The sequence below is a fragment of the Tubulanus polymorphus genome, chromosome 2, assembly GCF_964204645.1.
Source record: "Tubulanus polymorphus chromosome 2, tnTubPoly1.2, whole genome shotgun sequence".
Taxonomy (NCBI): Eukaryota; Metazoa; Nemertea; class Palaeonemertea; order Tubulaniformes; family Tubulanidae; genus Tubulanus; species Tubulanus polymorphus.
The window spans coordinates 7,405,275-7,429,884 of NC_134026.1; the positions used below are offsets into that span (position 1 = coordinate 7,405,275).

The following is a 24,610-nucleotide window of genomic DNA, read 5'->3' on the forward strand; positions in this document are numbered from 1 at the left end:
ACCAGTCTAGGTAGAGGCCAGTCTACATTCGTAGACTGGTTACCTGTCCAATTCAATATCTAATTGAACACGATGTTGTAACACGATGATAATTTTCATCTACACTTCGATAATAATTCGGCCAAGTTCCCACTTAACATTACATAAGTTACAGAGATTTTGCAAGGAGACCCTATGGTGCTGCCATCAAAGCAAGACTCAATCAATTCAATACGATTTCTTTACGTTGTATCAATTTTTTTTTTCAAATCTAAAATAAATCTTTGAGAATATTTGACTGAAATGTCAATTATCTCAGAAATCTCAGTTTCCGGAGGCCGAGAGGGGAGGTCAACGGTGAAGGTCGTTGTGAGGGATTGTGAATCCAAGATGGCGTCTCAATTCTTACGGCTCGCTGGAACTCGTACTAATAGCGCAGTTAGAAATTACGCATCCGCACATGGCCCCTCAGCTACTGCTGGTCATGATGGTATTTATCTCTTTAATCTGCTGTCGCTTTATTTAAACGGTTTAAATCCCTGAGGTCATAGCTAAATTAATGCAATCTGATCAATACAATCAAAATTAAGCTGTTTTATTGATTTGACTGGTTTTGCACTTCACTTTTTTCTCTACTAGGTGGTGGTAAACGATGGAAGATGTTATCACTTCTCGTAGCCATTCCCGGCGTTGTTTTATGTTGGATTAATTCCTATCAGAAAGAGAAGGAACACCATGAACATCACGTTCGACCCGAGTTTGTAGCATATTCTCATCTCCGCTTACGATCGAAGGTAAGCATACGAGAAAACAAGGCATCTAAGACTCAGTTCTGGAGATTTTTCAATGACTGAATATTTAGACTGATATTGAACATGAACTAATTTCAACTGTAGTTTCGACTTTGCTGATTGATAGGCCTAAATTACTAATTGTATCTAGTAATTTTGCTGCAGGGTTTCAGATCTGATTAGGGCAGTTGCTCTAAGTTAGTTTCTTTAGTAATGTTATTTTCTTAGCTGTCCACTGGCTTTTAACTTAAACCAACTGGCTTTTCCCAATCATAGTTTTTTGGTGAAATTTACCTCAGCGATTATAAAACAATCTGATTGGTGCCGCAAGTTTTCATGCGGCAAAGCTGCGCATGTACCTGCGCACACGGTCTAGTGTGGCCAGGTTTCGTGTCGTGGTTTAGTGTAGTGATGCCATCAGGTTCGAATCCCTGTTGAGGGAAGCTGGGCCGACAGCAGTCCATTGCCGTCTGTCAGCAGTATCCCATCAGTCTGTCCACCAGCATTATGTCATTTTCGCCATGTAACTGTGTGATTATATTTTCAGGCGTTCCCGTGGGGTGATGGTAATCATACTCTGTTCCACAATAAAGCCGTTAATGCACTCCCTGAAGGATATGAAGACTAACTCTAGTGAGGGGAACCGTGTGTTCATTTAGTTTATCGCGTGATTTATAGATAAGATCAGATCAGATTCAGTTTCAATGTTTGTGATTTATATATTAAATAGAGGTTCAGTCCAAAAGGTCGTGTTGTTTAACTAATAAATTAACTACAAATCATTTCCATTTATTCTTATTTCTTGTTTCCTTATTTTTTAAAGAAAAGTTGAAGCTTCATTGGTTTCGATTGGTAGAAAAGTGCTGAACTAGAGGATTCAGAGAGACAGCCGAGGAGAGAGAGACTCCTCTGACTGTGATAAAAACATTAAAACTTTCGAATGCACATTTTAAGGAAGACTCATTTTATTACCATAATTAAATTCAGCATTGTATAATCAATATGAGACAGATCATTGTGACTCGTAGGGGACAAGGGGAATGGCTACTAATTCAAACAACTGGACCTAGGTCGATGAGAGTTACATCTGGATCCAGTATGATGAGATGTACCAGAATCCAGTTTATGATTTCTTTAGACCAGGATCCGGCTTATGAGACTATTCGTTGAATGCAGTTCTATGTGACCTAGGTTAAATCTAGACCTGTTCAACAGTTGTGAGTTATAAGTGTATACAGTGGAACCTCATTATTGGAACTTCATGGGAGCAGAAAATTTGTTTGTTATATCCATCCTCGCATGCCAGGGTTTGGTTGCCGCACGTCAAAGCACATGTTTGAATAAACCCTGGCCGCAAACCCTTCATTGGTCTAATACAGGCAGCAGTAGCCATCAGTCTATGTATTATCGGTAAGCCAATCAGATGCGTTGTTTTTCACCAACAGTTTCGCTCAATCAATACAACGCATCTGATTGGCTTAATACATAGATTGATGGCTGTAGCGGCAATCTGTCCGCCAAATCTTGGGTAATGTAATAGACAAATGAAGGGTTAGTGGCCAGGGTTTATGTTTGCATGTGCTTCGGCGGGTGTCAACCAAACCCTGGCAAGCGTGGATGGTTAGGCCTATATCCGGTATGAAATCATTGAAACTTTCCTATTCTTGAGGTTCCACTGTGTCTTGATAATCAGCAGTCGGTTTTTATTGCGTAGGACGTAATGCTTGAGGTAATGGAATGCCCATAAACCATCTAGCAGCTAACCAATCATTCATCCATACCGGTAAATACAGAGAACCATACACGGACGCCTACAAAATACAGAGAAGCATAAACTTAAACCTACAAAATACTGAGAACCATAAACTGAAACCTACAAAATACTGAGAACCATAAACTGAAACCTACAAAATATAGAAAACCATAAACTGAAACCTACAAAACATACAATATATATATGCTTTACTGTATGTACTCAGTACATACAGTAAAGCATAAGGATTGATTAAGGCCAGGTTAACTACGATATATCATAATACTCTTGGCCAAGTTCCACAGTTGTGAGTTAAAGTTAACTCTGAGTTAAAATCAATTTATTTCCAATGAGAGAATCAAATTTAACCCACAAGTTCTGTGGAACCGGATCCTAAAAATTATGAGACTAAAAATATGACATGACTTAAAAGTACCTTGTTGGATGATGACTGACTAACTACATCTAACGAGTTAACTGTTTAATGTAGCATTTATTATGTTATTTATCCTTCAATTAAACGAAAATTAGGATGAAGGCATCAGAGTGAGTATCGCATTGACAGGTACAGGTATAATCTTACCTTACAGAAATCATAGATAGGATGATTGCCACCTCCGATTAGATAATGATGTTCAGGTTCCTCACTGAATAAACCCTCGATGTAAGCATCTATGACGGGTTGAGTCGTTGGAGCTTTGATTTTTAGAAATGGTTCCGATCCTTTAATTTGACTATCGATATAGCCTCGTCCGTATACAAGCTTCTGTTCTTGGGACATACTCTCCCAAATTGTATTCATGCATTTATTCACGTTTTCCATCTGTGAAAATAGACAACATTGAAAACTTCAATATTTTGCATGTTTATGTGCAAGGAGGCTCAAGCAGTAGAGCTCTAGTCTACAGCAGACTCCACTTGTCTTAAATCTTCTGTTTCGCCTCTTATCTCGCAGGACTGCAAGTGAATTCCAGGGAGCGTAAAATTTTGAATATTTTGTCACGCAAGGCAAATTAATCAGAGGCAATCAGCTCTGTAGCAGTCTAGGAGTCTTCTGTACAGCGGTAGCTTCTTTATACAGGTAAACTTTAAATTACAGACAACATCTTGAAATTACAGTCGAATTTATAAAGTCATATTTTCATTAGAATTCGTTAGAATTATAAAAGGGGCAACCATGAAAAAATGTGGATAATAGATACGGTAGTAGATTGCATGTAGTCATACGTTATGAATTCCGGTTGTCGCTCCATAGTTTCCCGGTTCAACGATAACGACTTCGATTCCCCATCGTTTCATTTCAATACGTAAACAAGTTGAATAAGCTTCTAAACCCCATTTACTGACGCAGTACGCGCTCTGTAGAGGCCACGCACTTCTTCCTTTTACGCTAGTTACATTCACTATACGCCCTACAACACAACAATTATATCACCGTTAATTCATCTGTACAGTTTCCCCTCTTTCATGCTCTCGCACACGAGCGAATTTTGCGTACGCATTTAGCCCTGCGCAAAATGATGCGTACTCATTTAGCGCAGAATATAGGGCCGCGCAGAATGTAGGGCCGCGCAGAATATAGGGCCCCACACACGAGCCGAACACTGCGCTCAGCAAAGGGAGCTATGGCAAGCACGTATGCATTATACAACCATATTTACTGCATATCTGCACCATTTACTCGCGACTTTTGATTGCCCTTGTCAAATCTATTTGAATATGAAGAAATTTTTCTGTTCTTATCATATCTACATCGGGATTAAAAGTCTTGCCCGGGGAAAATTATGATTTTGATAATTTAAGTAATCCCATATCAACATTAAGTTATATTCATGTCATAAATCAGTGTTTTTCTAATCTAAAGTCAATATACTAGCCGCTATCATCAGTTTTTAGTAATGACACATGCACATTGATGATGAATGAAACGCAAATAGCCCTGAGTTGCCCGCACACGAGAGCGCAGTTGGCGCTGCGTCAAAAAATATCAAACATGGTAGATATTTGGCGAACGACAAAATGCGCCCGCACATGAGCCGAAAACAGCGCTGCGCCATTTGCGTACGCAGTTTTCGGCTTGTGTGCGGGGGCCTTTACAATGCCTATATACCTCACACCTCGAGTAATAGGCCTAATAGATTTTTCTACTCAAGATAAACTAAAGAGCATCACAAAATATCACAGTTATTACTGGTAGTTGAATCTAATGACAACCTATACACAAGCGAAGCTTTCATAACAGAACACCTAAAGCTTCCCGTTCTTTTTTAGGTAACTTCAAAATATGACCATAACATGAATCACATTTACTATTCGTACTGTTCGTGTGCTTCTCGTTGTACATTATTTTCAACAAGAAAAAAACTTTCAGCTTTTCTCGAATGAGAAAGCTTCGGTTCTTAACAATTATTCTTCACATACTGTAGTACCCTCCCTCTCCGTCTCCATCTCCTTCTCCCCATACCTATCCCTCTCTCTATCATATTTCCTCTCTCTTTTTAATTTCTCACCTTGCTGTTTTCGTATTAGTGGTATAGCCGCGTTTGTCACTCGAATGGCTCCGAATAAATTCACATCACTTACTTTCTGATATTCACTGATAGAAGTGAGTTCGGCATCTCCAGAATAATTCACACCGGCATTGTTTAATACTGCCCACAAACCTACAACAAATCATCATACAGAATAGAGAAATAGAGACTTCAACCCACAACAGCAAGCGGTTAATCATCAGGGCGGCCACTTTTATTTGACTTGCTTTTCCCCCAACTTTAACTTAACTCAAATTTCCTTGACTTTTCCCTGATCTTTAGCTTTTGCAAAATTCCCTCACTATTCCCCGTCTTTTTTTAAGAAAAGAAATTCCCTGATTTCCCGATCATGAATATTGACAATTTCATTAACACAACGCCTTATCCAAATGACGACTTATACTTAGTAAATTGAATTAGAACAAATTGTGACTAAAAAATAGAGACAACTTCAGTAATGTGTAGACTCATCAGATGATGACTTCAAATGTATTCGTACTCACCATCAGGTTCATTCAGTTTGATACACTCAATAGCCGATTTAACGCTTTCATCGCTAGTGACATCTAATGGCATAACACGTAAACGTTTTGAGCAGGTCGAGCTCAGCTCCGTGGCACCCTTTCCTTCAGGGAATAAGCACCCCGCGTAGACTATACAACCGAGTTTATCTAACTCTATAGCGATATCGTGTCCAAATCCTAAAAATACCAGCAGAAAATCCTAGATTTTTTATGCCAGCAGAATCTATACAATTACAGCCTCATCAAACGTTGTATTGATTTTGAAATATTTTTCGTGTACAAACTATTTTCACTGATTCAAGTTTGTCGAATAATAATAATCTAATAATAATAATAATAATTTATTGAGCCTAAAATCCATATAAAATATGCTCATTGGCTTTACAATATAAAAACACAATTTAAACATAAAGATAGAAAAAACAATTTACATCATCAGTTAAAAGCTTCAGTGAACAAATGGGTTTTAAGTTGCGATTTAAAAACATCAGTAGAAGGACTGGATTTAATTGCATCTGGTAAGGAGTTCCAAAGTAGTGGGGCGGAGTAAGAAAAGGCCCTGTGACCCGCAGAGACTAGATTGACACGAGGGATGACTAGAAGTGATTGACTGTTTGATCTTAACACTCTAGAGGATGCCTTGTATTGCACTAATGATTTCAAATATTGTGGGGCCTGACAGTTCAAGGATTTATAAGTAAGAATCAAGATTTTAAATTGGATGCGGTATTTGATTGGAAGCCAATGCAGATCGTATAGAATTGGTGTTATGTGACAAAATTTTGAGTTTCGAGTCAGGATCCGGGCAGAATTTTGAACACGTTGTAATTTATCTAAAATGTTGTCAGGGAGGCCAAAGAGTAAAGAGTTGCAATAGTCAAGAGTTGTCACAAAAGCGTGAATAAGGCGTACAGCAATTCCTTGATTCAAAAACTGTCTGATCTTAATAATGTTTCTAAGGTGATAGAAAGCTACAGAGCATAAGTGGTTTACATGTTTTACCATGGACATGTTCTGATCAAAAATGACGCCGAGATTACGTAAGGAGTGAGATGAAGTAATTACAGCATCATCAAGATTGAGATCAAATGTGCGAAGCTTAGTAAGCTGTGATGGAGAGCCAATAAGGGAGAACTCAGTTTTGTCACCGTTTGCCTGAAGAAAGTTTAAATCCATCCAATATTTAAGTTCAGTTCGAATCTTCATTTGAAATGATTACTCCAAGGTCGAATTCAGTATGTCCCTAAACCTGGACCCAGTTTATAGGATTCATTTCAACCTCTATAGGAATGAATCTATCTTGGATCTGTATCACAGCTGTGATTTACGTCCAAAAAAAAATCATTGGTCTTTAATTTGAAGACTGGTCATAGATTGTTAGATTGACGTGAGAAATGATTTCAACTAAGCTCAGAGGTGGACCCAGCCTACCGCTACAAACTTGGTAGTAGAGCTCTTCTATTTAAAAATTTCTAGTTCTGGTAGATGTAATTTAAAATGGCCAATTAATTGGTAAACTTCTTTTTTTATTAATGATTTTTCTTAAACATGTCAAAATGTCATATATTGTGGATGCAGAGAAGGATTTGATGCCCCAATTTGACTCGTTGCATCTCAGAGCCCTGAAATTTTCTATAATATAGGTGCCCTTGCATAGCTGAGCAGTACTCAAAAACCTAGGCTAGATCCGTCCCTAAAGCGCGCAACAGGACCCAGGTTTTACATGAAAGTTATCCTCTTTCTGGCCAGGCTTGAATTTGTGGGTATTCCAGGAAGAGTGATGCTCACTAGAGGAGTCCGGTCCTAGGCTAGCTCACCTGTATCGCAGCCTGTTATTAAAACAGTTTTATCAGTTTTAGGTAAATGTTCTGGTTGATATTTGACCATGCACGAAACGCCGAGTAGAAATAGCATACTCCCGATAAACATCATCATCTTGTCATCATCATTCAACACGTAAATTATACCAGATATCATCAATAAAACAACCCCTAAAATCCTCGCTGACGCCATCTGCAAATAGATACAAAAATTACATCAGCGGATGAGGTAGGGGTAAGGGCCAACCCTCAAATTCTTCTAAAGCACTCAGGCCAGGCCATGGTGACCTGTCTGTGGTTTAGTTTCACAATCGAATATCTTCACAAACCACATTAGTATAGGGAGTGATTTTGAATCCGTAGACCCTGATAATTAGTAAGCAGATTCGGGGGGGGGGGGCGGATCTAGGATTTTTCAAAGGGGGGTGGCTGACAAAATGTAATGAAGACACTGCGACTAGCGAGCCGCTCCACATTTAGAAAATTTTGAAAAATCCTCGGGAAAATGGTGCAATTTGACAGCATTTGTGCGGTGGTTTCAGTGAAAATCATGACATCCTGTTCCGTGGCCAGGATGAGGTGTTGATAATTTTAATGAGATGATTGGGGGAAGCTTAGCAGGTCATTTTTCAAACATTTGTCATCATAATTTACAATTTGTCATGGTACTGGTTTTGGAAATTTTTTGACACAGATTGGGAAAAAGTCAAATAGTTTTGGTTGGGAAAATGACCGTTTAGCGGATACATATACGGCCTAGCAGAATGGCTGGAGATACACTAACTTATCTACAAGCAATCATCTCGATGATTGCTCGTAGCATAGGGCGTCATACAATAGGTATATAATACGAAGTCACAACGCTACTGTTCAAGCCCCTTATAAAATTCTTTGGAAGGCATTTGAGGGGGTGGCTAGCCACCCTATTCACCCCCCCTAGATCCGCCCCTGGCCAGTACGAAAGTGCAATTTAGTGGCTAGGGTAAATAGATCTTAATTTTTGCCTTTGATGAAAGAGACGAAAATGCCACAGCAAGGGCTCGTACCGAAAGAGACGAAAATGCCACAGCAAGGGCCCGTACCGAAAGAGACGAAAATGCCACAGCAAGGGCAACTAACTAACTAACTAACTAACTAACTAACTAACTAACTAACTAACTAACTAACTACCTGGGCGGGGTCAAAAACTTTTATTTGTGTGTCACTCTCAGCAGGCCCCTGTGTAGTCAGTAACCTGTCTGTGGTTTAGTTTCACGATCGGATATTTTCACAAACCACATGTTGGTATAAGCCCATCCGATTATAAAAAGCTTACCACCAACGATTAGGTAACTAACTAGCCCCTGTGTAGTCAGTAACCTGACTGTGGTTTAGTTTCACGATCCGATCGGATATTTTCACAAACCACATGTTGGTATAAGCCCATCTGATTATAAAAAGCTTACCACCAACGATTAGGTAACTAACTAACTAACGACTAACTAACTAACTAACTACCTGGGGCGGGCGGGGTCAAAAACTTTTATTTGCGTGTCACTCTCAGGTCCCTGTGGTGTTATCCAAAGATTGACAGCTCACAATAAATCAATCAATTCAAACGTTAACTATAGTTTATCTCACCTTAATCGTTCTTTTTGTTATGGTGACCTTAGTACTTTCACAATACGACTTTTTAAAGACGAATTTAAATTTCGCATGTGTAGTGTGACATGCGCCTGTAGAATTGCTACATGCGCCTGTGAACTGTTACATGTCCGGTTAGCGGTGGCAGCCACGTACGGTTTAATACTCGGGAACCCTGGGCATTTCGGGATTAACCCACCAAGATCCGTATCCACGCTGCATTTCCCAGTTAATCCGCCAATCCTCCCTGGTCCAAGTTCATCCATCTTCACTGCTCCAGTAAACAAGAAGTCAAATAAATAGCAAAAATCTAAGCTCCAGTTAATATTTTTATTGACAATTAAACATGATCACATATAATCATAAACCATCCAACATCTTCCTCTTTCATAAATATTCTTGTCTTAAATACTATTTAATTCTTAACAAGTGTCTTAAAATCTTTTTTCTAAATCTATTCTAAAACAACATCACTCATTTCTTGGGTAGATGGACTATCGGTAGCTATTTAGAGCTGGCTCTGAAGTGTGGGGTCACTACCATTAGACCGGTAGGCTATCCTAATTACCCCCCCCCCCAGATCTCTGGGCCACTATACCCCTCTAATATGACTTCTAGTTCTAAAATCAGTTTTCAAACTTAAACCGGAGTCAATTTCTGTCATTGATACCGTACGACTGGTGGATAGCAAATTACGACACCACGCATATTGTGACCTATCTGTAAAACTTTTACAAGAAAAAATATCCTTTCATAAACTTAAGGCTATAAATAAAATACGCTTAGCCAAAATATTTTACATTCAATTCAATTCAATTCAAATGCTTTAAAGCTAAAAAATCGGCAACTTATAAAATAATTCATATGTTTTAACATAATTTTTTTTTCACATTTACACAACATTTAGAACTACACAAAACATACATCAATAAATTAATTTGCTGCATTATTTTTATACCCAATCCAAGGGGAATCTAGAAACTGCTAACTCCATGAATTGAGTTTAAGACTCAGCTAGGGCCTAGTTGCATGGACCTGGTCTTCAATTTTAATGGTTAGATTGATTTGAGAACCGGAACTATAAATGGGCTTAGAATGGCTAGAACAAAGATGACTACAAAATGAGTTAATGCCGGTCTTTACTAAGCCTTTAAACAATGCAACCAGGTCCTGGATCCAGCTGCACAGTTCTGGACCTAAATGTGTGGAAATGGGTCCAGAACTGTAAAACAGGATCCCGAGTTAGATTTTATTCTAAAGTATCTAAATAATTAGAATAATTGTACCCGGTTTTTACCATCTTCTATACTTTGTATGACACATAGCTCGACAATACAAACAAACATTGTATAAATATCTACAATACTGATAGAGAGAACGAGGCCATGAACATCGAATGAGGCCATGAACCTCAAAGAAAAATGAATAGTTCGTAGAAAAATCACCGGGGGGCGCAACACGCGTTGTATATTAGAATATGAAATAAATCATTTACAGAATCGGTTAACAACAATACACCCAGGGACTGTATATACCAGTACTTCAAACAACAAGGCACTTAATCCAATCAGATCATCCGTCACTTGAATCCACTGAGTTTATCCAATATAATCCACTGAGTTAATGCACTGAGTTAATCTCACAGCCATTGTTATCCTGATTTTCAACAATAGTGTTTAAAATGTCGACGATTTCACTAAAACACGGCCGCTTTTGATATTCGTATTCCCAACAACGTTTAATCAGCGGCTCCACCTGGCGAGGAACATTATCCGGTATTTTCAATCTGATTCCTGCTTTAAGCGTAGACGTCACCTCTTCGGGGACATGTTTTGGAGTCAGTTCATTCGGGTGTTTACCTTTAGTGAATATCTCCCAGGCAACGATTCCATAACTCCAAACATCACCTTCGGACGTGAATTTATGATTCAGTAAACCTTCAGGAGCCGTCCTTAAAATAGAAACATTTAAAACCTTCAGGAGCCGTCCTTAAAATAAATGCATTCAAAACCTTCAGGAGCACTCCTTAAAATAGAAACATTTAAACATTCAGGAGCATTCTTTAGAAAAGATACACTTAAAACCTTCAGGAGCAGTCCTTTCAATACGAAGAAACATTCCTTGAAATAGAAACATTTAAAGCAATGACCCTGAGTCGCATAAACTATTTTTCATCTTTGATATTGAACCGTGTCTTATCACTTACCAGAAAGCTGGTATTTCTGATTTTTCACTGCGGTAATAATCCCGTTCCGGGTCGAGGAATCGGGCCAGTCCAAAGTCTGATATTTTAGCGCAGAGTTTTTCATCAATGAGAACATTACGAGCGGCTAAATCACGATGTATGATCTTCTGTGAGTTCAAATACAACATTCCCTGTATCAATACAAACCATAAACTGTATGAGTTCAAATACAACATTCCCTGTATAAATACAAACCATAAACTGTATGAGTTCCCATACACTGTATGAGTTCAAATACAACACTCCTTGTATCAAAACAATCAATACACTGTATGAGTAGTTCAAATTTAACATTCTCTGTATCGATACAAACCATAAACTGTATGAGTTCAAATACAACACTCCTTGTATCAAAACAATCAATACACTGTATGAGTAGTTCAAATTTAACATTCTCTGTATCGATACAAACCTTAAACTGTATGAGTTCAAATACAACACTCCTTGTATCAAAACAATCAATACACTGTATGAGTAGTTCAAATTTAACATTCTCTGTATCGATACAAACCATAAACTGTATGAGTTCAAATACAACACTCCTTGTATCAAAACAATCAATACACTGTATGAGTAGTACAAATTTAACATTCTCTGTATCGATACAAATCATACACTGTATGAGTCCAAATACAACATTCACTGTATCGATACAAACAATACACTGTATGAGTTCAAATTCAACATTTCCTGTATCAATACAAATGATACATTGTATCAGTTCAAAATCAATATTCCCTTAAATACAATACATCACAGGTGTACAGGAAAATGACATAGTGACAATAGAATTTGCATCATTACTATGGTAATTTGTCCATTGGGTAACCAACTATTGAGCAACTGCAGCCTCTGAACTGTATATTTGCTGCATACGTACCTGCGCTATTTCATAACACCATCTTAACTGTGATTCACTAGTGATTGTGTCCTTATTCTTTTTGAGGTAGGTTTCTAAACTTCCATTAGCCACATATTCCATCACTAAGGCAGTCGTTTTATCTGTCAACAACAATAAGTTTATTTATTAGAAACCAAAACAGCTCCCTTGTTGCCATATTTGATTCCATCCATGTACATACCTTTCACCGACATTCCCAGAAATCTGACGATGTTTTTATGAACTAATTGTGCCATTAATTCAATCTCTTTTATCAAATCTTTCTCCAATATTTTTCTTCTTTGTCGGAGAGTTTTAATCGCTACATCCTTTCCTTCGTATTTGCCTTTATAAACTACACCGTAATGACCCTAAAATATACATTTTATCCTTATAACTGCCCTCTATATTTGCCATTATAAACTAACCCATAGCGACCTAGAAATATACATCAAATTCCCCAGAAGTACGTACTTGTCCCAGTAGGAGGCAAGTCTCGTCAAACTGTACATTATTCAAGATATTTGGATGTTTTTCTCCAGATGGTTTCCTCACTTTATAAGCTGAAATCATAGACAAGTTCTGCAGTTAAATCTAATTGTACAGCTAAGATTAATTCGATCATTTTCAATGTTTTCACTCGAACAGTCAAACAGCGGTAACTAGAACAGCGGAACCAGGTCCAGAGATTTATCAAGGTGTATCTAAAGTCAAGGTGAATCTCAAAACATACAAACTACAAAATTTAACTAGATAAACCATATGTCTCGGTTAAAAGATTCAAGAGCACTTTTAAAACATTTTAAATTTGTAAAAAATGATACATACATTGAGGTGTTTTAGTAGTCAGTAAAGGTTGGCCGCTATGAGTGCCAGTGGCAAAACTCTCCTCCGAGTCCGGAGACGAGACACCCGTCTGCTGATCCGACCCTCTCCTCGTCGGCGAGGATATTACTCCGTGATTCACTCTACTCCACGATGACAACGCCCCCGATTGTTTCAATAGGGGGCGCTGACTGTCCGTACTATCGGTAACCGTACTGAAACTATCCGACGGTTGAATATTCGCGTGAGCTCGAATCCAGTCTTGCACGTGATCGAACCCTACGCCTCCGCTCGGCGGGATACAACCAGCGATATCGCGCGACATCGTTGTCGCCGGTAGAAACGGTTGTATTGTCGGATGTATTTTAACGTTATTCGGTCGTTTAATTGTTGTCTGAGACGATGTGGCTTCCTTAACGATGAAATCTCCAGAACTTGGTGATAATAAACCCATGTTAATCGGGTAATAGTATTCGTGTTCATCAGATGCCGGTGAATTGATATTCGTGTGATACTGATACACTGCAAATATACAGAGATACATCTTTGATTGATACAGTAAACTCTCTCAGCCTTAGACACTATTATCCCCTGAAAACTGCTTAGTCTGGCTCCTGTCACCGAAAGCCTTAACCCTGCACCTTCAAAGTGCCAGGCTTCAGATTGATAATATAAGAATGCAGAATATCTGAAGGAGTGGGGTGGTTCCAGCATGCAGGCTACAGATTGTCTCAGGGATGGGTGGTTCCAGGCTACAGATTGTCTCAGGAATGGGTGGTTCCAGATTGCAGATTATCTAAGGGATAGGTGGTTCCAGGCTACAGATTGTCTAAGGGATGGGCGGTTCCAGGCTACAGATTGTCTAAGGGATCGGCTACAGATGTTTATTATAAGGGTGGCTCCAGGCTTGATACATGTTTTTAACACAATCCCTGAGGTCATATGGAACGTGTTTCAAGTGTTTACCTCTAAGAATCTCCTGCCATATGTCCCTCATTACGACCTGCGTGGATGTCCTCTCTTGCCACGGTTTCCAACACCCTAACATTATATCAAACATACGCGTTTGTTTCTCTTCGTTACAGCATAAATCAGGCTTCGTCAGCGGAGGTACGTGCTGCAAATATACATACATCAACATGTACGTGAAACATTGCAACTGGACTGCATGTAATGTACTACCACCATTATTTTTTTTAGTCACAATCTTCGTACGATTACTTTACTGAATAAAGGCGGGCGTAGGTCGGCCTCGCGACGACTTGCGCCTCACTGCGGCGATTGCGTCGCAACGACCCTCTGACCTACGCTACCTTGCGACTGCCAGCGACGCGCACCGTCGCTGACAATCGCGTCGCCACCAACTTACTCGACCTACACCTGTCTTAATTTTGAATTGAATTTTAACCTAGCTGTTGATAGTGGGGTCTCTAATCATGGATTGGGAGGGGGTATATTTACCGGTGGTGTCTGTGCTAATGAAAACAGCTCCCATAGAAACGTCCCGTACGAAAAGATATCGACAGCTGTCGTGTAAACCGGTATTACACCCGGAGATTGAACTTCAGGTGATAACCACGGTAACCTGCAACAACAATACATACAGTTACACATCGATCCAGTTTCAAACTGTTTACAGTAATGTTTGGTTATCAATACCAGGCTTAATAGACTACAGAATCATCATCTAGTCAGTTGCTCCTAAATTGGTGGAAACATATACTCAACCAACTCAATTTTTAGCCACTGGTTTCAGTAGAATCTGTCAAGCATTTTAACGCAGTTAGAGACTCAAGAAAAAGTCAGGGGCCAGTTGCTCAAAGGTTGGTTAAAGACAACCGGCGGATAAATACCATAGTAATAATGATCTTCTAATTGTCACTATGTCGACTATTCACTGGTTAATTCTTTCCAACTTTAGAGCAACTGGGCCCAGCACCATGAATAAAACGGATACCTTTCTTTATAGAGATCATGCTGATGCGGTAGAGTACTATAAACCGATGCTAGTCCGGGGTCTGCTAGTTTACAATACATCTTCTCTTCCATCACTAACACGTTACGACATCGAACATTGCCATGAACTATACGCAACTTCTCCTACACAGACAGAAAATATCGTTTTGAATCTACTTTTTAAGAAATTTGAAAACTTAAAAGCGACCAAACCCCAGGATCCAGTTCTACAGTTTCCAGTTAAGTTTTGTTCATAGCGTTAAAACATCGGAACTCAACTAATTTTACTCTCATAGAGTCCAACTTAACAGAGAACTGCAGAACTGAGTCCCAGGGGCCAGTTGCATAGTCATGGCTTAGACTTAAGACCAACTCAGCCATTCTATAGCCAATCTAACAACTTAAGACCAGTCTTAAGAATTAAGACCACTTTTAGACTTAAGTCATGACTGTGCAACTGGCCCCAGAAGGTTTAAGTACGTACTTACCAAATGTTCAATAGCACTGATAATGTTATACGAAGCCCAGAATAAATGACTAAACATAATATCAAAACGGTTTTCGACTAGATATTCGGACAGTAACCCGAGAGGTGCGAATTCTATCAACGCTTGAAAGGGCACCAGACAAACGCCGAATACTTTCTGTATGTGATTGTGTTTGACGTGCATCAATTGTTGAATCCCTCGTTGTAAACCCTGACAGAAAACAAAACCACAGATTATTATAACGCGCAAGAAGAAATATTGACTGCTTTCTCTCAATGTAAGAAATTGTCTAGTGACTTTTATAACCAGTAATAAAAACTAGAATTAATGAAATATCCAGAAAACAACAGCAGTCACCCTCATGAACAGCTCAATTTTAACATGAGTAGCTCAGTTCTAACATAAACAGCTCAGTTCTAACATGAGCAGCTCAGTTCTAACATATACAGCTCAGTTAACATGAGCAGCTCAGTTCTAACATAAACAGCTCAGGTCTAACATGAGCAACTCAGTTCTAACACAAACAGCTCAGTTCTAACAGCTCAGTTTTATGATAATTGATAATTGTCATTTTATCTAGTGTAGGTATCTTGACCAGAGTCTGTTCAAATGCGCTCCAAATTTGGTATTATTCTCCCCAGCCTCCCCCAGTCTATAACTCTATTCCATGTATCAGTCATCTATCCCTGGGAAGAAGTAACATCCGAGCAGCTACTAGGTGCTCAGGAGTCATCTATGTTTAAGCCTAAAAAGCTCAGTTTAAACTAAACCAACTTAATATAAACTAGCTCAATTCAAGTTAGAATTAAAGTTAAAGAACTCCACCCCTCAAACAGATCAGACGTTCCCGCACTATGCTTAACTCACCTCTAATAAATCAATTTCACGGAGGTATTGTTTTTTAAGCCGTTTGACGACCATTCCAGCCGGACAGAGATTGCTTAACGATGTATTCACAGCATCTTTAAAATCAGCTCTGTAAACATCAGTAGCCGCACCAGTACCTACATACGATATACATATACCGGTCGAAATCAGCTCTGTACCAGACTTTTTCATATGCTGGGATTTTACAGGGGTTGCATTCATTGTTAAGTGTATAAGATCATGGCTGCTGAAGTAGCAAGGCTTTTGATGTCAGAAAATAGAGCTTAATTTTGGTGCAATCTTCTATTTTTCATTGCATCAGCTCATAGTTTACTAAACACTTATCAGTATTGATAGAACTTTGACGTCAACTCATGATGAGGAGCAGCAGATATATACCATGTACAGCAGGTAGGCTGATTTTTAGATGGGCGGATGTAAAATTGAAAGGTGTGCCAGTCCATCCCTCGAAATCCTCTACTGGAGAACACTGATGTACACATCAATAAGTCTAACAATGAAGTAACTAACCTAGAAGTTGGTTTTCATGAACATCGATATAATTGTTTGGAATGCAGTTTACTGTCGCTTCAATCAGCGTAAAATAATTCTCACTCTCCTCACTTTCAGCTTCATCCTCCTCTAGAATTCTCTTCTTCAATTTACACAATAACAAACTTTCCTCATCTACAATTACGAAACAAACACTCCCTCTGCAGTGGGTTAAATATAAATACCGTAAAATACAAAATACCAGACTATCTTCTGACAAACACCAAACACTGCCCAAAATTAAATTCAATCCCCTAGAACGCCTCCCCCCAGACCTGACACATTGAACAGTCTTTCAACCAAAGCAGGAAGAACAAACTTGTACTTTAAATCTGAATATGAAAATCAAATTAATGTCATGCCAGATGTAACAAGCTGTTGGTTTTAAGGTACAGATTTTTCGGTGTTCAGTGGTTCAAAAGTCTTCAAAAGTCGTCAAAGTTCAAAACCTTTAAGCAGAAGAAATGATCCGGTGGAGTTTGTTGTAAACCAGATATTAATTCAGGTCCGTGATCCGGTGCAAATTTATGAACATTATTTTAGGTTATCATTTGTTGTAAAATGTTAACAAAAATAAATCTACAAACTGTATTTTGAATCGTTCTTTTTCTTTTATTTCTAGGAGATGCCTGTCATGGACTAGTTTTACGAAAAATTTAACTCAAAATGTTTGATATAATTGCTACCATCGGTTACTACTTTTCAATAAGACAACAATTCAAATTAACCCTTTCAGTGCGTCTACACCGCAGTGCGGTGTATAAATCAGTGATAGATTTTGCAAGTACATCGCACTGCGGTGTATTGATGTAATTAGTAATTATCTCTCTTGAAAGATGGCAGCACGTGTCAAACATAGTGAAATACTAGTAACTAAAGATACACCGCGCCGCAGTGTAGACGCACTAATAGTGGTATTCCCGTTGTTCGACACACTATGGTGGAATTTTTTAGAATTTTCAAATTATCTCCAGCACTATAGGGTATTAATTAGTCAGCACTGAAAGGGTTAACAGTTTTGAGCTTTAAATTATTCGTGAAACCGCACTCTCGATCTGTAGGCGCTATGATTTACCTTGCGAAGGGCTGATCCTTGAAACCAACTCGAACCTCTCGCTCTCCTGATATTCCTTCAATAGTTTATCCAAATCTAAATTCGGCATCATTTCGAATTTATGTTTGTGAAGTTTTCCGCGGTTCATCGCCATGACGACTAGAAATCGATATAGTTTGATATCGGTTTGAATTAGATACGACCCGACCGCTGCTGGCAGTAACTTAGACTTCACCGTTAGTTCACTGTAAAAAATACAAGAAATATATACACTCAACGCTGAATTCATACACAGAATCATCATTTTTCAAAAATAATTTCAAGTGACAGTTATAAAACAGGGGCTGCAGTTGCTCAAAAGTTCGTTTGAGTTAACCCATGGATAGTTGACATAATGTCAATCAAAAGTTCATTGTTACTATGGTGTTTTCTGCCGTTATCGTTACCCAACTTCTGAGCAACTGCAGCACCTGTTTTTTTCAGTAATTTTATTCTTTCAATCAGTTCCTGGATTTCGACCCTAAATCTCATCCTTCAATAAATTTGACTACACCGGTGAAACAAAGTCTAAATTATAACTCGTCACTGGATGCAGAACTGTGGAAATGGGTTCAGAAGTGTGGAACTGGATGCAAAACTGTGGAACTGGATTCAAAGCTGTAGAAACAAGTTCAGGAGTGTGGAACTGGATGCAGATGGAACTGGATGGGATTTAGGCAAAATCCAGAATCCGTTGGAAGATGATTCAGACAAAATCCAGAATCGGTTGGAAGATGAACAAGATATCTCCTCAGATTGTGGTACCGGTTAATGTTTTTTCATCTAGTACATTTGGGTTTTTAGCATGCGCTGTACGTACGTTATGGGACCATGACATCGCAGTCTCTTCAACCGCGACAGCGACGGTGGTCCGATGATGCCGTGTCTAGTAGAACACGGTTGTGTATAGTAATCACTTATCAACCGGTAATACCCGTCCAGACACGACAGAAACGTCTCAGCTTGTTCAACTTTAAGGAATTTAAACAGCTGAAATTTACGAAAAAGAAACTCGTCAATTTTTTCAAGTCACGCGTCAGCATGGATACTTATATATGTTATAAATCAGTTATTGGCCCACAGAATTGGGCCCTAATGTCATATGTCATTTAGTTTTTCTTAATTGTGGCTTTCATATTTCGAACATTTTTTTAGATGCTAGAATGCCCAGTTGAAATGCGACTGAAGAGTTTTGGTTCATTTGGAATCAACTAATTTCAACTCTCTCAAATTGGTCAAAATGAACCATTAGAACCGTTAGCAACAGGTCGACATTTTAAGATGAATGAATTACCTTTGGAGGTCGAGGTGTTTTAGTGTTTATCAATACGGTCATTTCATCTTCCATCGAGTTACAGTTCATTAAATCATCTATTGTACAAACCATCTACAAACCAAAAAAAAAACAATCAATCAAGTAGGCCTATGTTTCAATGCAGTGAGTTAATTCAACAGTTGTCAGGGTTTAATTTGACAGTGAAACTGATTTCATAGCATCTTAAGTATTATCACAGGCCTGGTAATCTTCACAACAGCCAAAGTCCGTTATAACGCCTCATCCATTTTAATGCCACTGCTCAATTAAAATAAAAAATTCTGTCAGTGAAAAAATTTTCTCGATTGAACTCAAATTCAATGAAAACTTCATTCTTTATAACGCTGCCAATTTCATTATAACCCTACGTTTTTCACTGGTTCTAACAGTGACATTATAAACGACTTTTACTGTAGCTTGGATTTGTCGATGTTAGTAGTTCAGGATCCAGTTTTACAGTCGGATTTGACGACCGATAATCTTTAGTAGCATCAAATTGAACCGATAACCAGTGGCGCTACCTAGTGACTCGTTTCTGAACCGCGAGTCGAGCAGATACTTAAAATACAAACCTGAGTTTGGCCGTTCTGATATTCGAATACGCCTTCGTACGAAACTCTCAAAATTTTCTCATCGGACAAAACGAATTCCTCGGTCAAATAATCCGACGCGTCTTTCAAAAATCCTTTCATGAACCGGCGTCTGGTGACGGACGTCGTCTGCCCGAAATTCTGCTTCAAAATCTCGTAATAATTCGCTTTCATTTTAATCAACGAAATGTGCTCGAAATTCTTGCGCGTTTTCAGCGGTATGAACGTCAATGATTTTTTCTTCAATTGTTCGTATGTTTTATTTTCGGACGACGCGTAACAAACGGCGCAGAGAACCGACAGACCTAACGCTTTCTCGACCTCGATCTGTTGATTGTACAAATCGATCAGGCGATCGCTTATGAAGTCGTCCTGCATCTGATAGAATATGTAACTCAACGCCGCCTGATCCGTTCGTTCGATCTTATCCTGTAGATTATCCGTCGGAAAACGATAGCGCCACCTATATATAAACTTGATATCCGTAGCGTCGTTCTCGTCGTTGCTCGCGGTGACGGCCGACGGTATCGTTATGCGTTTGTTCGACGGGATCCACGTTTTCATGTCTAGATTCACGAGGCCGAACAGATTAACGACCGCTGGACTGATATTGATAAACTCGGCAGCTCGCACGATCAGTTCCTCGATCGTGAACTCTTTTTTCTCCGGGTCGGTTTGTTCGTTTATCACGAGGTAATCGGGTTCTTTATTCGGTTCGCTCGCGTGATAAAATATGACTATAGAGGGCGCTGTTAGGTCTAGTTTACGCTGGATGAATTTTTGAGCCAACGGCTTTTTGGTTTGACCCATTTTCAAACCAGATTTCGACGTCGACATTTCGATAACTACGATTTTCCTTCTGAAAAAAAATTAATAACTCAAATTTGAATTCATGACTAAATCTGTTTGTTTTTGCTTTACTTGCTTCTGATCTTGGATTCTCAAGTTTAAACGTATTGGAGGATTTTTTGTGTGAAGATCAAATCTTTCTCATCCTTCAGATCTTTTCCTTCTTACGCTAGCAAAAGTTTAAGATCTTTATCTATCTTTAACGCTAGGCCTAGGAGGGATATGGATAAACCCTAGATAAACCCAGGCTGGATGCTTCTCTGTCTTGCCCTTTTTGGCGTCATGTAGGCTACTGATTGGATCGTTTAGGGGCAGGACCCAATGAGAGAGGAGATTGTTAATCAGTTTTGGGGTAGACTAAGGGTGCGAGGGGAGCTGTGTTGGATCTATTGGCCTGAGGCCACTTGACGAGCTGATGATGAGGATGATGGAGGGTGATTTGATTGATGCACGGTAATGTAAACCACAGGGGCTTGTCACAATTTGATGGAGGATGGATGACACCAGTATCCCTACTATATAAAAATATATAGGGATACTGGTGTCATCCATCCTCCATCAATTTAAAATAGTGACAAGCCCGTGAGTGATGCAAACAACATAACATTTCAAAAACAGAAATCTTACCAACAATAAATAATGATTTGATGACACTGATAGTTTGTTGCATGTTGTGGGTTAGGTGTACAGCTCTGAGTCAGTTAGCTTTAGGAGTGTTTCAGTATTTACATCGTCGGCCCCGGTACAGCAGCAGCAGCAGCACACCTGTAGATGTGTCAATACTAGGTGAGTGTCGGGGTGAGCTACGTGTGAAACGCTTCTCTTCTGTTTAACCCTTTTACCTTTACTGAGAATAAACTGAACTGATTGATATTTGTGTAGTGGACGAACGAGGTATATTTAGCCAGATTTAAAGGCATGTCAGCTAGCTGAACGGGTAAATATGAACATTTATTACAACTAGGCAAACACAGCGTGAAATACAACACAGAAATCGTGAATAAAACAGCGAGAAAAATAAGAAAATAGACATTTAATTTATTATCAATACAATTCAATTATGAGTTTATTGAGACAAATCTGTCAAATTGACGCGTTATTGTTGTAATTAGTTATGTGTGAGCAGTAATATGTTATGATAGACACACACATCATTATCCATTCGTCCTTGGACCTTGTAATAGTAAGAAGTTGGTTGGTGAGGAGGCAGAGGATGGATATCAAGAACGGTTGACTGAATCATCATCCACTCCTCGAGCCTCCACCCTTCCCTGTCTGTGTCGTGAAAAGGAACCCACTCCATTGGTGAGGAGAAAATGGATATGAAGGGAGCAGAGGAGAGAGTTCTGCTGGGGAGGATGCGAGACATCCACTACAGTAGTATGGGCCTACTTGATAGGGCCTAGGAGATACCCGGTACCAAACATTGGCTCCCTTGGCCTTGCGAATTTTTTCCCGTGTGCTTACCACCTGGTTATCAACTGCTCAATACCAATAGACCTTTAAGCTCAATACCAATAGACCTTTAAGCCCAGTAGCCCTGCAGACCAGCATCACTACAGCACTATTTTTACAAATGAATAAGTAATCAAGGGTTGACTCCATCATCCACTCCCTTCTCCATTCCTTCCTTCCCCGCTGCCACTCCCTCCTCCCTTCCCTCCCCCACTCCTCTGAATTAAAGATTATCCTAAAGGCCTAGGCCTAATTAGATCTAACTGCTTTTGTGAACGTTTTATGGTTATTTTTTCAGGTTAAAAATGAGTGAGAAACCATTGAAGACTGGAACTCGAGTTGAGGTTGCTGGGAAAGGTGTTGTCGGTACAGTAGCATACGTCGGTACTACGCAGTTCTCTAGCGGTAAATATTACATCCTTCCAGCTTTCCCTCTCCCCCTTCTCTTCCTCTCTAGCTCCCTGTCCCAATCATTTCCCCTCCATGATCTCCCTGTCACTTCTCTTATCATTTTGTTTTTTCAGGTAAATGGATCGGTGTTGTTTTGGATGAAGCCAAAGGCAAAAATAACGGTACCGTTCAAAGCAAGAAATATTTCAATTGTGACGACAATCATGGAATATTTGTCAGACAGTCGCAGGTCAGTGTGAAAAACTAGCTTAATCCAGATTGTTTATTGGCCTACCCGGCTATGAACTTCAGAAATCAGAATCAGAAATCAAATCTTTATACATTCAATATGCGCAGTTCACTGTTGATAACAGATCACATCGCTTTTCTCTTTTGAGGGACCTGTTTTATATAAACTATTTCTTATTTTCTACTGACCCCTCCAAGTCTAATAAAGGCCTACTGTATTTTGTATTATGCTTATTGTACACTATGCTGTTAATTTTATTTGAAAATAAAGCGTTAATTCACATTCAAACGCGGTTCTGCAGCTGTGAGTTTACTGTCAGTTACAATCCGATGATTTTGAATCAGTTCATAACTCGTGTCAACTCCTAACTCATATCTGTGAAACTGGGTCCAGAAATTTTTCTCCACTATGAAAAGAAATTGGAAGAAAATTTAGTTTTTGAGTTGTCAAAATCAATGTAGCAGCCTAAAGGCCATTTCAATCTTTTACAGTTGATAATTCTATCGGAGCCATCCTCCGATGCTGGAGCTACCCCGGCAAGGACTAACCTACCGGTGCTGCGCACACCGGCCCCAGTTAGCGGTGATCCGGAACAACAACGTAAAAAACAAAACCGTCTATCAGGAATACGACCGCCATCTGGTGTTAAGAGTGAGTACTAATTCATTGCATTGATTGTTAATGTGTGTCAGTGAACTAACAACACTCACTCACCAGTGCCTGCTACTGTCTCTTCAATGTATGAATGGTGTGTTATGTGCAGGGTCCTCGATCCCTTATTGACCATTACCCTAAAAACAATCTCCCCTCTACAAATCCAAATGTACGCACTGTACATATTGACGCCATTTTAGTTAATATGGAATCTCTTATTTTGGTTGGTCAATTTCTGGGGGAGGGGGGCTGGTTCATTACAGAACATCAAATTAAACCACTGTAGACTCCGTCCGCTCAAGTCGGATTTTTGGGACTGTAGTAAAAATGTGTCTGACTTCAGTGATAGTTGGAGGTTATGTATTTCGTAAATAGTTTCACAAAAAATATTCCTACAAATATTCAAGTTGATTGGATCTGACTCGAGCGGAGTCTACTGTAGGCCTAACATAAAGCCTGGTTTTAAGAGTAAAACCTGTTATTAGCCTCTACCACAGGATCCAGTTCCAACCACAGTTGTAAGTTTAGAGTTTAAATAGGCCTATCATAGTTCATTCTATGAGATTAAGTCAAATCCTAACTCCTAACTCAAAACTGTGGAACTGGATTCTAAACTGTCTCTGTATCTGTCCACTGTGTTGATGTTGTTTTTGTATGTGGGATTTTTCGTTCATCAATAATTATTTCTATTGATGAAAAAATCGAATGTTTGTAGAGAAGGAATCGAAATGGGATCGAAAATTCAGAAGTAAGTTTTTACAAGCACCGAACATTTTAGCTTCGCACTATGTCTCTTACAGTCCCGTCAAGCTGTGGTTCTTATTGAACAGTGTCACTGCTTGTAAACAAGTGACATCTACTGGTTCAATAATGAACTACTCTGTTCAGTAAAAACCACGTTGCGCGTTGTGTTTACACAGCAGCAAATGATTAGAAAAAAAAACGAATCAATTTTTTCACTCGATTTTTTATCAGCATTAATCAATTGTTTATGATTAAATTTGCACATTTTGATTTTAAACGATTTTTAAATCTGCTTCATCCATAGCAAATTTATACTCAATCTTATTGATTTATTATACGTAAAAAGCTATATCAAAAATATTGTATGCAAAAATAAGTTACGTTTTATATATAAGATATTTATAGGTATTTTTAAAGCTATTAAAGCATGTAATTG

General features: G+C 39.0%; 4 protein-coding genes across 10 annotated transcripts in view; 2 read left to right on the forward strand and 2 right to left on the reverse strand.

The window, feature by feature from the left end:
• Positions 1–312: 312 nt before the first annotated feature.
• On the forward strand, positions 313–1,562 carry LOC141899956 (cytochrome c oxidase subunit 6A, mitochondrial-like). Of its 2 annotated transcripts, none has more exons than XM_074786600.1 (3): positions 313–469; positions 619–773; positions 1,318–1,562. In XM_074786600.1, exons 1-3 carry the CDS (start codon positions 370–372, stop codon positions 1,396–1,398), a joined length of 336 nt encoding a protein of 111 aa, XP_074642701.1. In that variant the 5' UTR covers positions 313–369; the 3' UTR covers positions 1,399–1,562. The 2 variants fall into 2 exon arrangements, with proteins under 2 accessions (XP_074642701.1, XP_074642702.1); XM_074786601.1 differs by having other exon boundaries at positions 355–460.
• Positions 1,563–1,734: 172 nt separating this feature from the next.
• Positions 1,735–9,105, reverse strand: LOC141899296 (D-beta-hydroxybutyrate dehydrogenase, mitochondrial-like). Of its 3 annotated transcripts, none has more exons than XM_074785509.1 (7): positions 9,019–9,105; positions 7,396–7,591; positions 5,558–5,755; positions 5,034–5,186; positions 3,751–3,935; positions 3,107–3,346; positions 1,735–2,581 (listed from the first exon to the last, which is right to left on the reverse strand). In XM_074785509.1, exons 2-7 carry the CDS (start codon positions 7,589–7,591, stop codon positions 2,474–2,476), a joined length of 1,080 nt encoding a protein of 359 aa, XP_074641610.1. In that variant the 5' UTR covers positions 9,019–9,105; the 3' UTR covers positions 1,735–2,473. The 3 variants fall into 3 exon arrangements, with proteins under 3 accessions (XP_074641610.1, XP_074641611.1, XP_074641612.1); XM_074785510.1 differs by lacking the exon at positions 9,019–9,105 and adding an exon at positions 8,896–9,009; XM_074785511.1 differs by lacking the exon at positions 9,019–9,105 and adding an exon at positions 8,569–8,599.
• A 237-nt stretch (positions 9,106–9,342) lies between these two features.
• LOC141899321 (tyrosine-protein kinase JAK2-like) lies at positions 9,343–21,469 on the reverse strand. The gene is made up of 17 exons (XM_074785564.1): positions 21,309–21,469; positions 19,815–20,691; positions 19,222–19,314; positions 18,748–18,917; positions 17,910–18,133; positions 16,814–16,969; positions 16,283–16,419; positions 15,416–15,625; positions 14,929–15,071; positions 14,433–14,556; positions 13,938–14,088; positions 12,975–13,493; positions 12,621–12,709; positions 12,349–12,517; positions 12,147–12,268; positions 11,228–11,397; positions 9,343–10,972 (listed from the first exon to the last, which is right to left on the reverse strand). The coding sequence occupies exons 2-17, from the start codon at positions 20,667–20,669 to the stop codon at positions 10,642–10,644; spliced, it is 3,663 nt and encodes a 1,220-aa protein (XP_074641665.1). The 5' UTR covers positions 20,670–20,691; positions 21,309–21,469; the 3' UTR covers positions 9,343–10,641.
• The window catches only part of LOC141899320 (dynactin subunit 1-like), a 45,875-nt gene continuing 42,674 nt past the window's right edge, over positions 21,410–24,610 (forward strand). For 2 of the 4 annotated variants that reach the window (XM_074785559.1, XM_074785561.1), the window contains exons 1-5: positions 21,531–21,618; positions 22,435–22,541; positions 22,661–22,776; positions 23,268–23,427; positions 24,146–24,178. In XM_074785559.1, the coding sequence (XP_074641660.1) occupies positions 22,442–22,541; positions 22,661–22,776; positions 23,268–23,427; positions 24,146–24,178 (409 nt within the window). In that variant the 5' untranslated portion in view covers positions 21,531–21,618; positions 22,435–22,441. Of the gene's footprint in view, positions 21,468–21,530; positions 21,619–22,434; positions 22,542–22,660; positions 22,777–23,267; positions 23,428–24,145; positions 24,179–24,610 lie in introns of those variants that run through there. The other 2 variants (XM_074785560.1, XM_074785563.1) reach the window with 2 other exon arrangements.